Source organism: Capra hircus, chromosome 14 (assembly GCF_001704415.2).
Source record: "Capra hircus breed San Clemente chromosome 14, ASM170441v1, whole genome shotgun sequence".
Classification (NCBI taxonomy): domain Eukaryota; kingdom Metazoa; phylum Chordata; class Mammalia; order Artiodactyla; family Bovidae; genus Capra; species Capra hircus.
In genome coordinates this window covers 50,564,273-50,587,258 of record NC_030821.1, presented here as the reverse complement: position 1 = coordinate 50,587,258, position 22,986 = coordinate 50,564,273, and the positions used below count along the sequence as shown (strand labels likewise).

Genomic DNA, 22,986 nt, shown 5'->3' with positions numbered 1-22,986 from the left:
CCTTTGCTTCAGTTGGGGCCAGAAGGTAGGCTGTGGCTTCCTTGTCCCTCTGGGTTAGACTCAGTCACTGGAACTGCAAATAGTAGCCATAGTAGCCGAAGTGAGAGACAATATTTGCCAACCCTTACATCATGGCAATATGACAGCCTCATTTCTATGGTAACAGGTTGCTCTCAGTAAATATAACACTATGACTGTGTGTTAATACCAAGCTGAAAGGTGAACTGTGAGTAAGGCTTTTTAAAAATAAATGTTTTTAGATTTTTAATATATACTGTATTGGCATTAACTGGTAATGTGATTTTTAAAAATACTATATTTCTCCTTTCAAAGTGGCTCTTTTAAAATACAGTTATAGAAAGGTCAGCATTAGACCAATGATCATTAACTTAAAAAAAAATTCTGATAATTAAGATATCACCATTACCAGGATAAACTTATAAACAATGTTAATTAACAAGCCAAGCATTTCTTCTGAAGGCTGAAGAAGTGATAGGTTAGAAATGGATAAACTAGTTATAATGGATAAATTAAAGAAATTGAGAAATTTGCTAGCTCATTGAAAAGTATAATTGAATGTCAATGTCTATACACAAACATATAATGTACATTATATGATCCACTATATGATCATGGTGAGCTTCTAGAACGACACTAGATATTCAGGAATATATGCTTTCTCACTAGATTTTCTAAATCATATAGTCAATGAATTTTATTTTTAAATTTATTTTTGGCTGCACTGGGTCTTTGTCGTTGTGCATGGGCTTTCTCCAGTTGTGGAGAGTGGGGTCTTCTCTTGTGGTGTGTGGACTTCTCATTGTGGTGGCATCTCTTGTTGTGGCTCCCAGGTACTAGGTGCTCAGGCTTCAGTGGTTGTGACGCTTGGCCTAGTTGCCCCAAGGCATTGGGATCTTCCTGGACCAGGGATTAAACCTGTGTCCCTTGCATCGGCAGGCAGATTTTTAACCACTGGGTCACCAGAGAAGTCTGTTAATGAATTGCAGAGTTTGAAAGACTATGGGAAATGACCTAGTCCCATTCCTCATGCAACAGTTGTGCAAACTGAAGCCTAGGATTACCGTCTTTGTCAGGATTCCATCTAACTAGTGGCAGAATTAAGACTAGAACCCACACCTCCTGGTTCTATAGATGTCTAAGTTATGTCCATACACTGGAAAGAACTTGTTACTCTTTATTCACATGAAATAGGAGATATTTTAATTACCGCTCAAGAAGAAATTCAGTTGACGGTGTTATGTAAGAAACAGAATGTCATAACAAGAATGGTGAAGGAAAGGGATAAAAAGGAAGCTCTTTCAGAGCTGAAACATTACTTCATTTTCTTCTCAAGGCCCATTACCATTTCACAGGAGTTACAACTGCTTAAGGAGCCCATTTGGGTACTTTGTACTGTCATAAGATCTCAGTTCAACCTGCAGTCTTTATTACATGCTTAGCATATTCTCTGTGTAGGATTTATTTGGATTGGGACAGTCATTTCTGTCAAGCAGAGTAAAACTAGTCAGACATAAACTTCTATCTTCCTTGGCTAATTTGGTAGTCATAAATTTCATTTTGGGGAGTGGGGAACATATTTTCTCTTTTTTTTTTTTTTTTTAAAAAAGGGAAGTCATTACACAGGATATTGGTTCAAGAGATGATTCCAACACAGCGTCCAAAGGAAACTTACACAATGTGCTGGAGGCAGGCCCGTATCGGTACTGTACCCCATGAACCGACCGAAGTGCGTTCACAGCCTTATAAGCTGCAGATTCCTGTTAATTTAAATGGAGAAATTATATCACATATATCACTGCACTGAAACCTTTAGAAACACCGACATGTTGTCTGAGCATTATCAGTACTCAATTTAGAGAACGCTGGGCACACTGATGAGTAGCTGTATTTAATGGTAATGTTGTTATTCTTTGTTGCGTATTGCATCTGCAGTATGTTTTAGAGCACACTATTTCCCTTAATTAATTTCTACAGTGAGCCAGTGATCAGTAATATTTCCATATATAGACAAGGAAAGGAAGGCTCATCAAAGTTCAGTGGTTAGACTGGGGTTACACTGCACAGAATGGCTGGGTTGAAATAAGACATCTTCTGAGACTGATGTAGTGTTCTGGCCTCTTCATTTTAAACTAGTTCAGAGACAACATTTCTATAAATTACAAAATGCTTGACAGGGCAGAGCTCATGTCAGTCTTACTCATAGCTACATATACACCATTTAGCAACATGGCTGTATATAACAGATGCTTAATCACTATTTTTAAGAGAAATTAAAAAATTTTTTTTTTAGCCACACAGCATGAGAGATCTTAGTTCCCTGACCAGGGATGGAACCTGTGCCCCCTGCAGGGAGAGCATGGAGTCTTTGCCACTGGACCATGAGGGAAGTCCCCTTAATCACTATTTCTTGCAGGTATGTTGAATAAGCATAAATCTGCAAGAGCATCAAGATAATCTTATCGATCCTTAAGTACATACTTCAGTGGCTAGGTTCAAGGTAGTTAAAACCCATTTGAATCAGTTCTTAAACCCTTTAATTCGGTAGGAGTGACTCCTCTTGTTCTGTGTGTTTATCCTTCGTGGGAATGGAAACACTTTCAGAACAATTCCTGACTTCTAAGTTTACACACTCCTCTGGCAGAGCTCAGCCAGGTGTGGCTAAGATGTAGAAATTCTAAGGTGGAACTTCCTACCTATGCCAAAAAGCAGGAAAAATAAATGCCATCAAAATACCTAAAGGTGAATATCCTAAGATGAACTCAAATGATAAAGACTACCCTGTGAAAACATTTTCAAATGGTGTGAAAGGACTAGTTTCAACAAGGAATTAGAGACATATTGAGTGACCAGTGAGGGGAAAAGAAGTATGCTGAAACTGGTATATGACTCTCCCATTTCCACTTGCCTGTGAATAATTTAATGGAGCACATCGAAGCACTCTGGGCAATGCGGTGTTGTATGTTGGACTCGGCTTCAGCATGCTGTTCTCTTAACCTCTGGGATGTAGAGAGCAGCATTTGCAGCAAATGCTACACGGGGTGGCTATTTAGGGACCAGGCAGTAGGACCTGACAAACATTTATTATTGATCTCCCTGATGACGACATTCTCCTCGTGGGAGCCAACAGAATAGGAATGTAAACACCATAATGAGGTATCTTTATGGAGAATGTGCAAAGACTTTTAACATCTTCTCCAATGGCCTCAGCAATAGTCCACGGCAAGGGCAGATATTTCTACATTTAGAAGATTACTGCATTCTGATATGAGGAGACCTTTGTTCCTTATTATTTCCGATGACTAAACCCAAGAGGGGGAATAATCTATTGAGAGAAAAAAAAAAAAAAACAACCACTCTGTCTGTTTTCACAAAACATAGTTTTAGCCTTTTGTGATCACCGGACTTCTGTGTATGTTGATAAGAAGTTTAGGCATATTTCTTCCACAAAGAGTAGAAACTTCATCAAATTTTCTAAGAATTATTTTCCAGGGTGGCATCTATTTAGATGAGTTTAAATGATTCTTCCTTTCTCCATTGCTTTTTCCCCCCAGTTGTTCAGAAGGACCCAGGCCTCCTTTATTGGATCTCAGCTAAGTAAGGAGTGTATTTGTTCTTTAAATATTTTTATATTTAATACGGATGGCTAACAAACACATGAAAAGATGCTCAACATCACTCATTATTAGAGAAACGCAAATCAAAACCACAATGAGGTACCACTTCACACCAGTCAGAATGGCTGCAATCCAAAAATCTGCAAGCAATAAATGCTGGAGAGGGTGTGGAGAAAAGGGAACCCTCCTACACTGTTGGTGGGAATGCAAACTAGTACAGCCACTATGGAGAACAGTGTGGAGATTCCTTAAAAAATTGCAAATAGAACTACCTTATGACCCAGCAATCCCACTGCTGGGCATACACACCAAGGAAACCAGAATTGAAAGAGACACATGTACCCCAATGTTCATCGCAGCACTGTTTATAATAGCCAGGACATGGAAACAACCTAGATGTCCATCAGCAGATGAATGGATAAGAAAGCTGTGGTACATATACACAATGGAGTATTACTCAGCCATTAAAAAGAATTCATTTGAATCAGTTCTGATGAGATGGGTGAAACTGGAGCCAATTATACAGAGTGAAGTAAGCCAGAAAGAAAAACACCAATACAGTATACTAACACATATATATGGAATTTAGGAAGATGGCAATGACAGCCCTGTATGCAAGACAGGAAAAAAGACACAGATGTGTATACCAGACTTTTGGACTCAGAGGGAGAGGGAGAGGGTGGGATGATTTGGGAGAATGGGAATTCTAACATGTATACTGTCATGTAAGAATTGAATCGCCAGTCCATGTCTGACGTAGGGTGCAGCTTGCTTGGGGCTGGTGCATGGAGATGACCCAGAGAGATGTTATGGGGAGGGAAGTGGGAGGGGGGTTCATGTTTGGGAATGCATGTAAGAATTAAAGATTTTAAAATTTAAAAAAAATAAAAAATTAAAAAAAAATGTATGTGTTTCACACCCTCCCCCCCCCAAAAAAAAAAAATAAAGCAAGTTTGGGGACTTCTCTGACAATCTGGTGGTTAAGACTCCATGCTCCCTGTGCAGAGGGTACAAGTTCTACCCCTGGTTAAGGAACTAAGATCTCACGTGCCATGTGCTGTGGCATAGCATGGCCAAAAATAATAATAATCATTTTTTAAAAGTTAAAAAAAAAAAAGCAACTTCATGACCTAAATCCATTAGCAGAACCACAGAGTCCTACATATTGATGGAATGCTTTTGAACAAGTTGAACAGAACTTAATGGTTTTTGGTTAACATTCACAGACTATCTAGTTTCTGAGAACTGTAATCTTGGTTTTAGCGATTTAGCTTATCTGCAACCCACGAACAGGATTTCTTAATAGGGTTACTGCTGACAGTTTGAACTGAATTGCTCTTTGCTGTGGAAGGCTATCCTGTGTAATGTAGGATATTTCATAGCATCCTTGGCCTCTACCCACTAGATGCCAGTAACATCTTCCACCCCTGCGGTGGCAATCAAAAAAATGTCCCTAACATTGTCCAGTGTCCAGTAACATCTGGTGTCCCTTGGGAGGAAAGTTCATCACTGGCTGTGAACCACTGATCCAATTTTCATGCCATATCCTCTAATCCAAGACAAAAAAGAAAGTAATTTAACTGCTGGTGGGAAAATAAATTCAAAATATGGAGACCATCCTCATGCGATAGTTCTGATACATTGCATATTCTATATAATCAGTTGTGAGGATACAAACAGACACTGTGCCCAGTTTAGAAAGGGATGAACAATTGCCTATAGAAATACTGCAGCACAAGGTTCTAGGCTGCCAGGTCACTAACACTGAAAATAAAAAGCATATTTGATCCACTGAGGAGCTGAAGAATAGCACCATCTAGCATCAGTCCCACCTTTACAATATTTCTCAAGAGAGAGAATTTGCTCAGAATTCTTGCACAAAATGCTAAGAACAGAGTTCCTGTTTTGGATAGGAAACAAGCCTTCCCCATTCCACCTTCTGACCACCTCATGTTCCTCATTCCTCCTAGGTCCTGGACATCTAGATCAGGAATTCCTGCATCTGTTGCTTGGGGTTGCAGGATTTGGAGACTGAGGTATAGGAAGAAAGGGGATGCTTTTATGAAAAAAAACTTTTAAGTGTAACATACCTACTGAAGTGTATACAAATTAAGTTTACATCTCGATGAAGGATCACAAGTTGCACACACTCATCCAGTAACCAGCATCCAGACAAAGAACACAACATCAACAGCAACCCAAAGCCTGCCTACGCCCCCTCCCAATCCCTTCTCCCTCCTTGTTCCTTACTTGGAACACTATCTATTAGCTTGGCCTGGCTTTGAACTTCATAGGCCTCTAGATGCTATAGACTCTGAGCCAGACTCACTTTACGAGGAATTAATTCCTGTAGTGGATAGCTTGCTGGGTTTCTGAGATGAGAGGAAGGAACTCTGCTCTTTCACTTTCAAGTAATCTCATGCTTGAAAAGCTGTTCATTCTAAGCTCCAACTTGTCAGATACATGCCCAGAGACTTAGTAGCATTAAGCAAATAGCGCTTATAAATTGAAACTTGCTTTTAATTTAATGAGAGTCAGACCATAATTTATGAACAATTATTTACTCAATAAAGTTAATTATACTCCTGCATATGTGACCGAAGCTGTAAAACAAATGAAATCTATCCTGACATTTTCCAAATAACATGTGGTAAGAAAGTAAATAGTTTGGAAATGATAGCATTTGAGAAGCAGTGTAGCATTGTGGTTAAAAGCAACAACATTGGAGCTAGATTTGGAGTGAATCCTGGGTATGACAGTGAGTAGTGGTGTGTTCTTATTTTAATTATTTAGTATGTTTAGGTTTCAGTTTCCTCATCTGTAAAATGTGTTACTGTATATGATTAAGAAAGATAAATGACATTATATATATGTCATTTATCTTTCTTAATCATACCCAGTAACTATTATATATATACTATATACTATACTATATATTATATGTAATATATATAACTATATATAGTATATATGTATAACTATATGTGTGTATAGTATATATGTATAACTATATACATATATATACACACACAAAATGCTTGTTGCGTCATTACATAGGACCATCTTAGCATTAGAAAAGCATGAAGCCCGACACACATATCCAGCTTCAAGTACTTACCACACAGCTAAAATTTGGGATTGTTGCATACTTGTAAGAATACGGATACAGCAACATCTGAGCATATGCGTGAAAAGATAGGTAAGCCGTGATGTGCTTCCTGTGTTTTCGGAGGAAGTTAGCTACAGCTTTCACTTCTGGCTCAGATTCTGGGAAAGGTCCACAGTACGTATCATCACAAGGATGCATGGAAGCTCCTTCATCTGCAAGTTAGGAAAGAAAATGGGGTGTAGGCATGGGCAGGCAAGAAGCAAGAAACGCAAATAGGCATTGTTAAACTGATTCTTCTGTTTCTGTAAACACACGATATTATCAATCAATTCATCTAACTTGTCATTTACTGAAATTAATACTGAAAAATCCAAGGTGGCCGGGCAGCCTGAATAGGAACTGGATGCTGCTTGTTTAGCTAAGCCTGCATAAACCACCCTAAAGGGAGGGCTCCAACAGTTGGTGAACTAATTCTGTATGATACCCCCCGAGCAGGTAAGGACTTTTGTTTATATACTCCATGCCACTTGCAGTTTCCCACCATAACACTCAACCCACTTGTCGTAAGTGTCAATAGTTTACTCATTTAACATGCAGTCAATATTTACACTGACCTGGGTGCCTGGGATATACTGGAAAACAACATAGGACGAAATCCCTGCTATAACAGAACCCGCATTCAATCTGGATTCTTTGTTAGACTCTAATGCTCTGTGAAGGCAGGGACTGTGTCTTTCTTTTTGGGCACCTGACAACTAGAACAATAATATGCAAGTGTTCAACAAACAGTTGTTGAATAAGTAAATGTCAGATCAAAAGAAAAGGCTAGACATCTGTATAGATGTCTGGTAAGGTACAAATATTGATATATTAAGAACAGGGAGGCAAGACAGAAATACTTCCACAGAACATGCCAATTTCTGTTATATTTTTAGATCAGCTATAGTCAAACTGGTTTTTATAAAAAGAGAGCTCTCCAGTTATCTTCAGGGTCAGTTCAGTTAAGAAATCCTCAAAATGAAATTAAAAAAATTTGAAATTAAAAAATTATGCAAGTCCATGAAGGAGAGGGAGGAAAATAAGATTTACAGTAATAATCACAGAGGATTAAGCTTTCAAGAAATTTTGAAAATAATGGCATTTTCCATAGTGATTTGCCATTCTGAGTCCTTGCTATCTCTCCTATACCTGGAACACTGTAACTCTTTTCCATAAACAAATGGAAAATGTTTGGTAGGTCTATGACCTAGTCTAAGGCTTCCCTGGTGGCTCAGAGGTTAAAGCGTCTGCCTCCAATGCGGGAGACCTGGGTTCGATCCCTGGGTCAGGAGGACCCCCTGGAGAAGGAAATGGCAACCCACTCCAGTATTCTTGCCTGGAGGATCCCATGGACGGAGGAGCCTGGTAGGCTACAGTCCACGGGGTCGCAAAGAGTCGGACACCACTGAGCGACTTCACTTACTCACTTATGACCTAGTCTAGCACTACTGAAAATGAAAAAACTAAGACCAGGCTAATTCTTGAGGCCATTATGTCTCATTTATGCCCAAGGAGAGTCAGGATAGGGAACTTAAAGCAATTGTGGTTTTCCTCCTTTGAGTCTAATTTTGGACTCAAAGGCTCGAAAGCAACTGGGATATGGATGGAACTCAGAACTTAATATAAAAACTATAGCTAATGCTCCAAAAGGAACAGAAAAAATGAGACCTTTGAGCAACACTGATGTGAAGGAGAGATCACAAACTGAGCAACTACTTCCAGAGGGAGCAGAAGCAATGAGCTAGAGAAACAAGAGCTCACAACAGCCCTAATAAATAGAGTTCTCAAGGGCATATGGGAGGGCACTGGAAACATGAAACAGGGGCAAGAAGTTATAAAAAAGAACCAATAAGATATAATGGAGAAAACTTAATTCATAGGTTGCATGAATAGAATCAATGTGTGAATTGATGAGATGGAGTGGATTTTGAAACATTCCCAGAGGCATTGAGAAGGGAACAAAGAATTGTAAAAATGAAAAAAAAAAAAAAGGACATGAAAAATAGAATAATCACCAACATCTGATTAGTAGGGCTTCTAAATGAAAAAAAAATCAAGTTAAACATTTGAAGAATTGCTAATTGAAATTTTGCCACGATTAAAGGTTAAATGGGCTTATTGTGTACCAACATGAGAGAGAAAAGGGAAAATATCAACATGACATGGTACGGTGAAATTTAGGAACAAGGAATCAATTCCAGAGAGAAAGCAGCAGACCATCTATAGAGGAAGGAAATTAGACTCACATCTGACATTTTAAATGGCAGCACTTGTTTAGTCACTAAGTTGTGTTCCAGTTCTTTTCAATCCCATGGACTGCAGTATGCCAGGCTTCCCTGTCCTTCACTATCTCCCAGAGTTTGCTCAAACTCATGTCCACTGAGTCAGTGATGCCATCCAACAATCTCATCCTCTGTCGTCCCCTGTTCCTCCTGCCCTCAGCCTTTCCCAGCATCAGGGTCTTTTCCAATGAGTTCGCTGTTCACATCAGGTGGCCAAAATATTGGAGCTTCAGCATCAGGCCTTCCAGTAAATATTCAGGGTTGGTTTCCTTTAGGATTGATTAGTTTAATCTCCTTGCAGTCCAAGGGACTCTCAAGAGTCTTCACCACCACCAGAATTTGAAACCATCAGTTCTTCAGTGCTCAGCTCACTTGACATTTTAAACAACAACACTAAAATAATATTTGCAAAGTATTTTTGAAACAGGAAATTTGAGCCTAGACTTACAGCGGAATTCATTGAAATGTGAGAGTGAAATAAAGATGTCATGCTGCTACTGCTAAATCGCTTCAGTTGTGTCCGACTCTGTGTGACCCCATAGACAGCAGCCTACCAGGCTCCCCCATCCCTGGGATTCTCCAGGCAAGAATACTGGAGTGGGTTGCCATTTCCTTCTCCAATGCATGAAAGTGAAAAGTGAAAGTGAAGTCACTCAGTCGTGTCCGACCCTTCGCGAGCCCATGGACTAGAGCCCACTAGGCTCCTCCATCCATGGGATCCTCCAGGCAAGAGTACTGGAGTGGGGTGCCATTGCCCTCTCCAAAAGATGTTGTAGTTATTGGCATATTTTCATTGGTTATTTTTTCATTTTCAATGTGTACTTTTTTCACTTAGTTTTTAAATTTCATGTATTACACAATTTTAAAGTTTGAAAAAGATTTTAGTTATCAATTTTGTCAGATTGCTTACTAAGATTGTTATTGTTGATGCTTTCACAAGCAATGGTGAAGAGCACCATCTCTTCTTAGTCTCTGCCAACAATACCCTGAAAGTGCATCACCTTTTGCTTTTTTGCCATTTGATGACAAAATTTAATTTGCCTTCCTTACTGCAAGTATGTTTGAACATTGATTTATAGGTTGACATTGGATTGGACATGCTTCTGAATTGGCTAATCTTGTCTTTAGCTCATATTATTGTTGGGCTGTTTATCTTTTTTTGGTTGGTTGGTTTAGTTGCTAAGTTGTCTCCAACTCTTGCAACCCTGTGGACCGTAGCCCCCCAGGTTCCCCTGTCCATGGGATTTCCCAGGCAAGAAAATTGGAATGGGTGCCATTCCCTTCTCCAGCGTATCTTCCTGACCCACGGAGCAAACCTGTGTCTCCTGCATTGGCAGTGAGGAAATGAGCCACAGGGGAAGCCCTACTCATGTATAAAAGAGCTTTGTAGAGATGTTTGTCATCTGCATTGCATTTTATCCTCATATTTATATTTTTCAATTGTTTATGATAGCTTTAATTTTAGAGATCTTAAATTTTATATAATTACTATGTATTTTTCAATGGCTTTTGGGTTTCCTGTCTTGGTTAAGAATTTTTTCCTATTCTGAGGGATTATAGCTTGTTTATAGGTTTTCTTCCAAGAATGTTGTCATTTAAAAAAAATTATATATTTTTGGCTGTGCTGGGTCTTTGGTGCTGCATAAGCTTTTCTCTCGCTGCAGGGCACAGGGGCTGCTCTCTAGCTGCAGGGCGCAGGGGCTGCTCTCTAGCTGCAGGGCGCGGGCTTCTCGCTGCTGTGGCTTCTCTCGTTGCACGGCACGGCACGGGCTCTAGGGCATGTGGGCTTCAGGAGCTATGGCATGTGTGCTCAGCAGTTGCAGCTCCTGGGCTCTAGAGCACAGGCTCAATAGTGGTGGCACATGGGCTTAGCTGCTCAACAGCATGTGGGATTTTCCCGTGTCAGGCATCAAGCCTATGTCTCCTGCATTAGCAGATGGATTCTTTGCCACTAAGCTACCAGGGAAACCTCAAGAATGTTATCATTTTATTTTATTTTCCATCTAAGTCTTTAATCTTTTGGATTTATTTTTATACATATGTAACATACAGCTTTGTCTTTAGTTTTTCTATATTGATAGACAATTCATTCAGCATAATTTATGAAATATTCTACCATTTTCCCACTGAATTGAAACACCACTTTGGTCATATATTAAAATCTCTTGCATTTGTTGATCTATTCCTAGATTCTCTGTTCTGTTCTATTAGTCTCTTTCCATATTGTTAGCCTATCAGTCTATAGCAGAATAAAATATGTGCTGATATCAGACAAGTTCCCCTTACTGTTATTCTTTTTTTCAGTTTTATTGGCTTTTTAGGGTCTGTTTGCTTTTCCATATAGATTTAATGATCATTTTATGAGTCCCCCAAAACATGAATGAAAAACCCTGTTGAGATTCTAGTTGGAATTGCACTAAATTTATACTGATTTTTTGAGGATATTATAATACTGAGTCACCCAATCCAAGAACATGTTACACCACTCCATTTGCTCAGATGGTGTTTTATGTTCATCGTCAATATTTTATCACTCTTTTCTTCAGTATGTCTTCTTTATTGTTGTTATTACTATGAATTGGTAACTATTTCTTTTTAAAAAATTTTACATAATTTTAATGGTTACCTTTCATTTATAGTTATTATTAAATATTGCCATATTCCTCATGTTGTACAGTATATCCCTGAATTTATCTTACACCTAATGGTTTGTACCTTCCATTCCCTCATCCCATAACTGCCCCTCCTAGTAACTATGCTTGTTCTCTATATCTATGAGTCTGCTTCTATTTTTGTTATATTCACTAATTTGTTGTATTTTTATTTTACGTGGATAAGTGGTATCATTCAGTCTTCCTACTTCTGTATGACTTATTTAACTTAGCATAATGCCCTCTAAGTCCATGCATGTTGCTGAAAATGGCAAAATTTCATTATTTTTATGTCTGAGCAGTATTCCAATGTATATGTATATCACATCTTCATCCATTCATCTGTTGAGGGACACTTACATTGCTTCCATATTTTGGCAGTTATTAATAATGCTGCTCTGAACACTGGGGTACATTCCTTCTCGAGTAAGTGTTTTTTGTTTTTGATATGTACCCAGGAGTGAAATTGCTGGGTCATATGGTAATACTGTTTTTAGTTTTTTGAGAAACCATTCTGTTCTCCCTAGTGGCTACCATTGGTAGCTGTTTTCCAAATGGTCCTCTAAGAGTGTGGTGGTAGAAGTCACTTCATGATACCATGAGAACTCTTCCCATTCTCCCCCTTCCTGTCCTCTACCAGATCCATCAGATCTAACTAGGAATTAGTTGTCCAAGCCATCTCTTTAAACTTCATTTTGGAGGCTTCTGTGATGTAAAAATAAACAAATGTGGCCCATTAAACATTTTATGTTAAATATATATGCTATTTACATATATAAAGTGTTCTGATAACTGTATCCTTAGGTAATATCTTAATTGGGATAATGAATGACAGCTCAACTGACATTTCTTTAGAAAATCAGACCCTCTTCTAAATAACATTCTAAGTTGCTAAAGACAAATTACTTGCTTTGTTGAAACTGTCAAGAAAGAAGGCACATAATTCTTTAGTATTCTCATGTTCCATTCTTTCTATAGATTGTAAAGTATTTCTAAGCCATTCCTGAATCTGTAGAAGCTAGAGATCTACTTGTTTTTCAGCTAACAGTGGGTAAGGATTGCTGTCTTCTATCTTTTATAAGGTAAGAAAAACCAAATAATGATTTTCTTTTTCAAGAAATAAAATTCTTCTGAGTAGCAAGAGGGATAAATATACTGTACTGAAGACAGAGCCAGTGCTATTATTCCTTTCTGGAGTGGGGAGCATTTAGGGCTACAGACTGAGATGAGTATGGTGAGTGTCTCGTATCTCTGGCTATATGGCCACAGGGAGACACTATTCTTGACCTGAGGCGCTTGCTTTCCCACACCATCTTCACTAAATCTTCTCTGGGTATATCTGAGGTTTTTGTAACATCGCTTACTAACATAGGTGGTACAGAGCTAACCTAGGATGGGAAGAACAGCAGGGTTTGGAATATAGAATAATTCTACAGATGACTATGTCTGGATGTAAATTCAGTAGCATATATGTTGTACTGTAGTTATTTATTTTTATAGACTCTTCCACTTCTTTAGAGGGTGAACTCCTCTAGGACAGAAGTCATGCCTTATTATTCCCAGTACTTAGCAAAGTGGACACCTTTGCTCCACTCTAATTGTTGTTGAATGAATAAGCTGAGCTGACCCTCCTCAGGGGTGGATGCTGATATCTTGGGCTGTTTCACTGAATCTAGATTTTTGCTTAGACAATACCAGTTCATCTCCATGGAAGGCTGAGGACTCACCAGGACACTACCACCAGCACCACCACCAACAAACTACCTTCAAAAAGCCTCTTGGTGTATGAGAACATTCTGTTACCTAAGCATTTCCTGAATAATTTCAAATCTGAAATTCTGAGCTTTCCCAAGATTATACCTTAATAAATGTTTAGCAAGGAAATGGGATACTTCAAAACTTCTTCTCTATGGTGATGAGCCCCAATTGTTTATGCATGTAGATGCAAATCCTCCCTTGCCCCTAACCCAAGCTATCCTGAGTGATAGCTTCATGAGTGAGCCTTTAACAGGTCATAGCCAAAAAAGGCCATTAAGTTTCCTCTTAGACTGCATAAAAGCTGTGACAGTGTGCTGATGACGTTTCTTTCAGAGGATGGATGGAGAGAGATTCGTAACTGGAGGGGAGTGTTTACAACAGGACGGCCTTTTTTTTCCCTTTAGCCACAGACTTTATTGTTTGAATATTTGTGACTGTTATTTTATACACAAATGTTAATTTCTTATAAAACTCTGTATTCTGTATTGCTTAGTCACCTCACTCTCCATTTTATGCTACATTTCCATCAAGAACTATTTCCTCAAGGGACATGCAGAGAGAGCAGAGGGGTGTGGAGGATGGACAGGGCCAGAAAAGGTATAGGCTGGCCAGCAAAGCAGGAAAAGGGTCCATGGCTTAAGAAGGACCAGGTGATCCTTCAAGAGATCAGAAGCCTTACCTGGCTTCTCACAGAGCTTGAAATATTTTCCTCCCTTGGCTTCTGATACACCCTCTTCCTTTTTCCCATCTCTACTATTTTGTTTTTTCATTTATTATTATTTTTATTGGAGTATAATTGCTTTACAATGTTGTGTTAGTTTCTGCTGTACAACAGCATGCACCAGCTATGCGTATACATATATCCCCTCCCTGTTGAACCTTCCTCCCCTTCTCCCCTACATTCTCCTATTTTTCTTCCAACAACTATATTATTTCCTTCTCAGCCCTCTTTATGGGTTTGTCTTCCTCTTTTAATCCCTTAAAAGAAGACTACCCAGTTGTTATGCCCATAGTCCATTTCCTTCAATAATCTCTCTTCAGTGACTATGACTTCTTCAACTACTGTTTATGTATTGATAGTTTCATTCATTCAGTATTGTGCACCTCAAACTAGGATGGGTCAATGAACAAAATAAAGTTTTCTGCTGTAGAGAATTTACATTGTAATGGTGGCAGTGACAGCGATGGGGAGATGAACAACACAGTGAATAAGTAATTGCACTGTGTAGCAGAAGAGTGCTGTGGAACACAGAAAAGGCAGAGGAGTGAAAGAAAGGCCAGGAATTCTGGGGACATGAGTTGCGATTACAAAGATGGCATTGAGAGTTATTCTCAGTAGCTGAATTTGAGCATACTTGAAGAATACAGGGAGTCAGCCATTGCACCTGGGGAAGAGCGTTTTGGGCAGAGGTAACAGCCAATGTGATGGTTCCACAGCAGGCCTGGTGTGAGCCTGGCCAGTGTGGATAGAGCCAAGTGTTGAGGGTAGGGTAGAAATCAATGAGATCAGACAATCAATGGGGGCCCAGGTCATGTGAAGTTTTTTTTTAATTTGATTTTTATATTGGAGTATAGTTGCTTTACAACATTGTGTTAGTTTCTACTGTGCAGCAAAGTGAATCAACTATACGTATACATCTATCCCCTCTTCCTTGGATTTCCTTCCCATTTAGGTCACCACAGAGCACTGAGTAGAGTTTCCTGTGCTGTACAGTAGGTTCTTATTAGTATCTGTTTTATACACAGTAGTGTATATATGTCGATCCCAATCTCCCAACCCTACCCCCTCTTTGGCACCTATTCTGCTTTGCAAGTAAGTCAGAAGAAAAACAGATATTGTCTATTAATACATATATGTGGAATCTAGAAAAATGGTATATGTGTGTGTGTGTGTCTTAGTTGCTCATTCGTGTCCGACTCTTACCCCCAAAAAATAGAGTGAAAAAAATGACGAGGAAACCAGTGAGTTAGGAAGAGAGTTTTTATATTATGGAGGTCAAGTGAAGCTAAATGTTTTGAAAAATAAAGCATGATTCACTTAGTCAAAGCAGCTTAGAAACTAAGTAAGGTAAGATCAAGACGTGACCATTGTATTTAGCAATGTGGGATTTGATTAGAGTATAATACTATGTGTAGTGAGTTTATATAGTATAATATTATGTGTAGGGACTAGGAGAGGATGGGACTCTGCTGAAAAGGAACAAAGACATGGGGCAGTAGCTGGTGGAAGAAGGGGAGACAGAGAATTTTTTCAGATGAGAGGAATAATGGCATGCTTTCATGCTGACAGGGGAAAGCCCAGTAGAGAACCAAACAAACACACCACCCAACCAGCCAAACAGACAACAAAATGATAGAGATGGGAAAATTCCTGGAGCAATATTCTTAAGTAGGAAAGATCTAGTTCAAGTCAATATCTTGAATCTCGATCTCGAGCTTTCTGCATGTCTCCACTGGCTTGTCTCAGAGGCACTGGACGCTCAAGCTGTCCTTAGATGAAATCATCTCTGTCTTTCCTACCCACCAAAGTGACCTCTTGCAATGTTTCTTAACCTATATTTCCCTCATTCGTCGAATGGCTCAAGTCAGAAACTTAGATGGAGAGACCCTGAAAGTTGCCCTCTCCCTAATCCCTCCATCCTATCAGAGAGCAAATTCAGCCGATCCCATCTGTTTCATCTCTATGTGACTCCTACCAGCAAAGTGCAGACCCTCAGCATTATTCCCCTACATTACCACAATAGTTCGTTGCCTTCAGTCTGGCTTGCCTTGAATTCAGCCTTCTCAACAATGTCACTGTAATCTTCTAAAAATGTAAAACTGATATTATTGCTCTGCTTCTTAAAAGCCCTTCAGTGGCTGCCTTCTAGATAAAGTTCTAAAGTCTTTGAGTGGGTGCTAAGTCACTTCAGTCATGTCTGACTCTATGCACCCCCATGGACCGTAGCCCGCCAGGCTCCTCTGTCCATAGGATTCTCCAGGCAAGAATACAGGAGTGGCTTGCCATGCCCTCCTCCAGGGGATCTTCCCAACCCAGGGATGGAACCCACGTCTCTTACGTCTCCTGCATTAGCAGGTGGGCTCTTTACCACTAGCACCACCTGGGAGGTCTTTACTATAGCTTAAAGGCCATAGAGGTAGTGTGGTCAAAGTGTCTGAAAATAGTAGTGGCAGGTATTACAGTTTATCTTATTGTGTGTTTTTCTGTCTTTAAAAAAAAAAAAAAAAAATGGGACTTGCCTGGGAGTTATGTGGTTAAGACTCAGCACTTCCACTGCAGGGGCATGGGTTCAGTCCCTGGATGGGGAACTAAGATTCCCTATGCTGAAAGCCATGGCCAAAAATGAAAAAAACGAAAACTCAGTTGGTGGTTTTTGTCCTGTTGCTATACAGAGAGAACTGTGATTGGTATTTAACCATTTTCCAGATAATGTCATGGACCTTCTGTAGTTCTATAATAGTTTCAAGGTTACATAGTTTCTCCCTTTTTTGGAATTCAGAATGTCAGATGGTTATGCTTTCTCCTTCTGACCAGATGCCTATGGGATAAGGCCTTTCATGATCTGTTTTGTTGATTTGCTTGAAATTTTAGGTTCTACCAGTCTGTCTTAAAACGTTCTACTTCTACTTTTAATACACTACACTCTTCACCACACTATTGGCTATTTTCCTGATATTCCACACACCTTTGTCTTATGACTGCACATGCTGTTCCCTTGTCTGATGCATTCTCTATTCTTCCCAGTCTGATTTTACTTGTTCTTCAGAGACCGCTTCTCCTTGGCATCTTTTGCAGTGGCCCCTAGGCTGGATTAGGTGCCTGTACTTTGTATGCCTGTAATGCCCTTTATCTGCGTTTGTCATAAAACTTAGTGCCTATGTTACAATTGTATGCAAACCCATTTCCCTACTTGATTAGGCAAAGCACAGTGCTTGACCAATGTTGGGTGCAAAATAAACTCAAAAGCATTTTATTTCATAATTATCATATATGAACTAAATGGTATAATATGGAGAAGGGTTATACCTCAATTTAATGCTGTTTGCCTGAGAAACACATTAGACACTGGAATATTCTATAGCGCTTTATGGTTTAATTTTATTGATTGGCATCCTGCCGAGGTTATTTACCACAGATTACATATTGATTCAGCAGAAAAATGGGATATCACATTGAGAATGCTTTCTGCCAGAGTATCTCTCTAATTTTTTGCCTTACTCATTTATCTTTAAAAAATAAAATCAGAATCCTGACTAGTGGGGCCTCTAAGATGGAAATAAATTAATTCAGGTCAAAGAAAACCACTAAAACAATCTAATTTTATTTATAGCCTTTTGGGGCACTATCCAGGCTTTACTAAAATGTGAAGAAAGAGCTCACAAATATTATTGAACAGAAAGTCCCTGGTGGATTTTAAGTAACCATGTTGGATATACAATTTGAAGAGTCCTGTCCAAACCTAGCCTCAATTACACAGATTCTGATCAAAAATAGCTGCTGTACTCCAGAAGATCAAGATAGCAGGAAGCTAAAGCACCAGGACACATCTCAAAGAAACAACACCATAAAAGAATTCCATAGCCAGGCAACAATGATAAAACAGACTTCTGGGGGAGAGGAACAAGAATCATCAAAACCATCACTCTAGGTTTTAGGAGCATGAGAATGTACAGGTTATTAGTTTTCTCTCAGTTTATGGGAGCCAATAGATTGTTTCTGAAGCTGAAACAACAGTCTCTTTCCTATCTTTACATGCAGAACTACCGCAGAATGTATAACAGGATCTCTGCAGTGCAGAGTGGGGAGATGATAGTCTCATCAAAAAAGCAGCAGACATCTCTGTTCTGAATGCTTCAGCAGTTTAACTTCCACACCATAGATCACCTCTTTCATTTCTGAGTACTGAGATGCAAAACTCTACAAGGACCTCTTAAATCTAGGCAGAAGACAGTGCGTGCACATATAAGGAAACGAGAGGACAAGACAATATAGAATATAACACAGTCATAAAGTGCGCAGCGCAGGCTGAGTGCATAGGAGCACAAAGGGAGGGGAGAGAGCATGGGAGACCAGGGAAGACCTGGTGAGGCTGTAATAGCAAAGAAACTCGATGGGACTCAAGATGGATGAAACTTGAAAAGATGCTACATTACTTAAAAAAAAAAAAAGACAATAAATTCTGTTGTTTCTATGAACCTTAGTCCTTCTGGATAGGAGACTGCAGTGGAAGGTAGTCTTTACAGAAGAAATGGAGAAGGAAGTGGTACTAGAAGCAGCAATGGGCTGAAAATCACAAGACCAGGCTTGGTCAGAGCTGTCCTAATGAGCTCAGTGAACAGGCGTGTCACTGCTCTGGCTTCACTGGTCCTGGGTGGATTAGGGACCGAATTAGTGATTCTTACGTGCTGCTGTGATGTAACTGAAAGTGGGGTCTGGCTGCTCACTGCTCAAAAGCCAATAAAGAGGACAGGTTGGTGGAAAGTTTGCTGTATTTTGGATGCCAGCAAACTTTCCACTTTGGGGGCTAGGGGAGTGAGGGAGAAGGCAAGACATCTGTCCAAAGGCTGACTCCCCTCACCCCCAACCAGTGGGCAAGAGTTTTTATAGACAGAGGGTGGAGGCTAGGTTATGTGCAGAAGCAGCACAGTCAGCTCTGACAATCATTTTGAAATTGGTCATCAGTGGTCTGACCAGTGTCATGATGATTGTTTTAAGTATAGTTAATCTTCAGTTCCGGGGTTTGTGTGTTTCCATTTCTTTGAGGCTGGTTCTCAGAATTATGGCAGCTTATGTCATGCTTGCAGTCTGGTCTTCAAGTACTGCAGTAGTTAACTTCCACCTTGTGGGGGTTTCAGTACCTATAAGACAGCTCACAAGATATAGCTCAGAATATTATTAGTAGCTCTTGAGAAGGAACTATAAAAGTCCTTGGCTATGCTTAGTGACTGTTGTTCAGTCACTGAGTCATGTCCAACTCTTTGCAACCCCATGGACTGCAGCACACCAGGCCTGCCTGTCCTCTGCTATCTCCCAGGGTTTGCTCAAGTTTATGTCCATTAAGCCAGTGATGCTATCTTTAGCTTAGTGACTAAATTATTATTATTTAGTTTGGTTGCCTATTTTCCTTTGTTTCTGCGTTTTCTCACTTCTTGATTCAACTTATTCTTTGGTTAAAGTTTTTTTTCACAGACCAAAGGCAGACTGAGGACACAAAGGGGTTGGGGAAGGGGGGCCAGGACCATAGGATCCTGCTCTGTTTCTTTGATAATGTGTTGCTATCAGTCCTGGGGTTTGTCTGACAGTAGCTGGTTTCACATCACAAAATAGTTGAACTAAAAAAATTGGTGTATTTATCCTGATAACTCAATTTATTCTAACATAAGCTTGTAATGGGGGAGAAAAAAGGTCAATTAGAACATGTGTGTTGGAATGAACCAAAAGGAGTGTGTCCCTCTTTTCAGCTGGGCATGTAGCAATGGAAAAAATAAACTGAGAACTATTGAATGAGAGAGATCGCTGTGACTCTTCACAGCATTGATAGTTTAGGGCAGGGGTCCCCAACCTCTGGGATCTAATGACAGATGATCTGAGGTGGAACTGATGTAATGATAATAGAAATAAAGTGGACAATAAATGTAGTGGGCTTGAATCATCCCCAAACCACCCCCGATGCTCCCAGTCCATGGAAAAATTGTCTTCTATGAAACTGGTCCCTGGTACCAAAAAGGTTGGGGACTGCTGGTTGCAGATTCCAGGCCAGATGAAAAAAAATTCAGTATAATTAGATGCTTTATTTTCCTTAACATCCTTAGATTCTGTTCTAAGGATATGAGGATAAAACTTACTAACACAAGTAATGTAAATTGATTTCTGTTTGCAAGCACATTGTTTAATTCTCAGGTTAGAAATACTTTTCTTCAATAAACACTTCCCTCCTTGCCTAAGGTCCTCCAATCCATTTCCAAATCTGCTTCTCTTCTTGTATTACAAATTTTCATTTGTGGCACCTGATTGCCCAAACCAGAAATCATTTATTGCATCCAGCAGTGTGCAAAGAGCTGTTGGTGCCATCTTAATTTCCCACCAATACACCCAACCCAACTACTATGGTTTCAATCAAACTTTCCAGAATTATTGGAGGGGTTCCCTGACTCCAGGCTCTTCTTCTGCATCCTCAGAAGTTCCAAGTTAATCTTACTAAAATTCAAATCTTACCACATAGTTCCTTTGCTTAAAACTCAAAACTTAAAACTCAGGAGAAAGGGGCTGGTTGAGAGGTTTTTCCTCTATGCCCCTTGTGGTAGGCTGAATAATGGCCCCCAAAGATTGCCAGGTTCTAACCCATGGAATCTGTCAGTGTTTTCCTAAATGGAAAAGGGCCTCTACAGATATGATAGCCTGAGGAGTCTGACATGGTGAGGGGAGGATTATCCTGGATTATCTGGGTAGGCCCTAATGTAATCACAAGTATCCTCTAAGAGTGAAATTTGATTAAAGACAGAGGGCATGTGACAGAAGAAGAGAAAACCTGAGTCAGAGAAGATGCTATGGTGCTGGCTTTGAAGGGGAAGGAAGAGGTCACAAAGAATACAAGTGGCCTCTGCTGCTGCTGCTAAGTCGCTTCTGTCGTATCTGACTCTCTGTGACCCCAGAGACGGCAGCCCACCAGGCTCCCCCGTCCCTGGGATTCTCCAGGCAAGAACACTGGAGTGGGTTGTCCTTTCCTTCTCCAACGCGTGACAGTGAAAACTGAAAGGGAAGTTGCTCAGTTGTGTCTGACTCCTAGCGACCCGATGGCCTGCAGCCTACCAGGCTTCTCCATCCATGGGATTTGCCAGGCAAGAGTACTGGAGTGGGGTGCCATCGCCTTCTCCACAAGTGGCCACTAGAAGCTCGAAAAAGCAAGGAAGTGTTTTCCTCTACAGTCTCCTTCAGAAATGAGGGCTTAGCACACCGTTAGCCTGGTGAAATCTGGCTTCCAGAACTGTAAGAAAATAAATTCGTTTTGTTTTAGCTACTCAGTTTGTGGCAATTTGTTAGAGCAGCAATAGGACCCTAAGTGAAGTGAAGTCACTCAGTCATATCCGACTCTTTGCGACCCCATGGACACCAGGCTCCTCCATCCATGGGATTTTCTAGGCAAGAGTACTAGAGTGGGTTGCTATTTCCTTCTCCAGGGAACTTCCCAACCCAGGGATCGAACCCAGCTCTCCCACATTGTAGACAGACACTTTACCTTCTGAGCTGCCAGGGAAGTCAACAGGACACTAATACACTCTTATAATCATCCTTTATTTTTCCCTAAACAGCATTTATCATAGTTTAATTTAATTTTATTTTCACTTAACTGTCAATCTTTTTTAATACTCCATTTATTTTTATTATAAAATATTGGCCATATTCCCTGTGTTGCACAATATATCCTTGTAGCTTATTTCATACAGAATAGTTTGTACCTCTTAATCCTCTATTTCTATATTGTCCCTCCCCGCTTCCCTTTTCCCACTGATAACCCTAGTTTGTTCTTTACATTTTCTTTATCCATTCATCTCTTGTTGGACACTTGGGTTGTCTTCATATCTCAGCAATTATAAATAACATTGCTGTGGATATTGGGGTGCATGTATTGTTTCAAATTAGGGTTTTGGTTTTTTTCAGATATATACTCAGGGGTGGAACTGCTGTGTTTTTTGTTAGTCCGGAGAAGGCAATGGCACCCCACTCCAGCACTCTTGCCTGAAAAATCCCATGGATGGAGGAGCCTGATAGGCTACAGTCCATGGGATCACGAAGAGTCGGACATGACTGAGCGTCTTCACTTTCACTTTTCACTTTCATGCATTGGAGAAGGAAATGGCAACCCACTCCAGTGTTCTTGCCTGGAGAATCCCAGGGACGGGGGAGCCTGGTGGGCTACCATCTACGGGGTCGCACAGAGTCGGACGCGACTGAAGCGACTTAGCAGCAGCAGCAGCAGCAGCAGCAGCAGGTTAGTTCTACTTTTAGTTTTCTGAGAAGCCTTCATACTATTTTCCATGGAGGCAGCACCAATTTACATTCCCACCAACTATGTGTAAAGGTTCCTTTTTCTCCACATCCTCCTCAACATTTATTATTTTGGTTCATTTTGATGATGACCATTTTGACAGGTGTGAGGTGATATGTCATTGTGATTTTGATTTGCATTTCTCTGATGATTAGTGATGCTGAGCATCTGTTCATGTACCTGTTGACCATCTCTATGTCTTCTCTGGGAAATGTCTATTCAGATATTCTGCCCATTTTAATATGGTTCTTGGTTTTTTGATGTTGAGTTGTATGAGCTATTTATATATTTTGGATAAAATTAATCACTATTGGCCATATAATTTGCAAATATCTTCTCCCATTCAGTAGGTTTTCTTTTCATTTTGTAGATGGTTTCCTTTGCTGTGCAAAAGCTTTTAAGTTTAATTAAGTTCTATTTTTTATTTTTGCTTTTTATTACTTCTGCTTTAGGAGACAGATACAA

The 22,986-nt window shown here is 39.9% G+C and overlaps 1 protein-coding gene across 1 annotated transcript in view; it reads right to left on the bottom strand.

Moving 5' to 3' along the window:
• CPA6 (carboxypeptidase A6) overlaps positions 1–22,986 on the bottom strand; it is a 299,402-nt gene that overhangs the window by 2,332 nt on the left and 274,084 nt on the right. Inside the window, exons 9-10 of the mRNA XM_005689041.2 lie at positions 6,754–6,956; positions 1,694–1,778 (exon numbers count right to left, since the gene is read on the bottom strand). Of these exons, the coding sequence (XP_005689098.2) occupies positions 1,694–1,778; positions 6,754–6,956 (288 nt within the window). The remainder of the gene's footprint in view (positions 1–1,693; positions 1,779–6,753; positions 6,957–22,986) is intronic.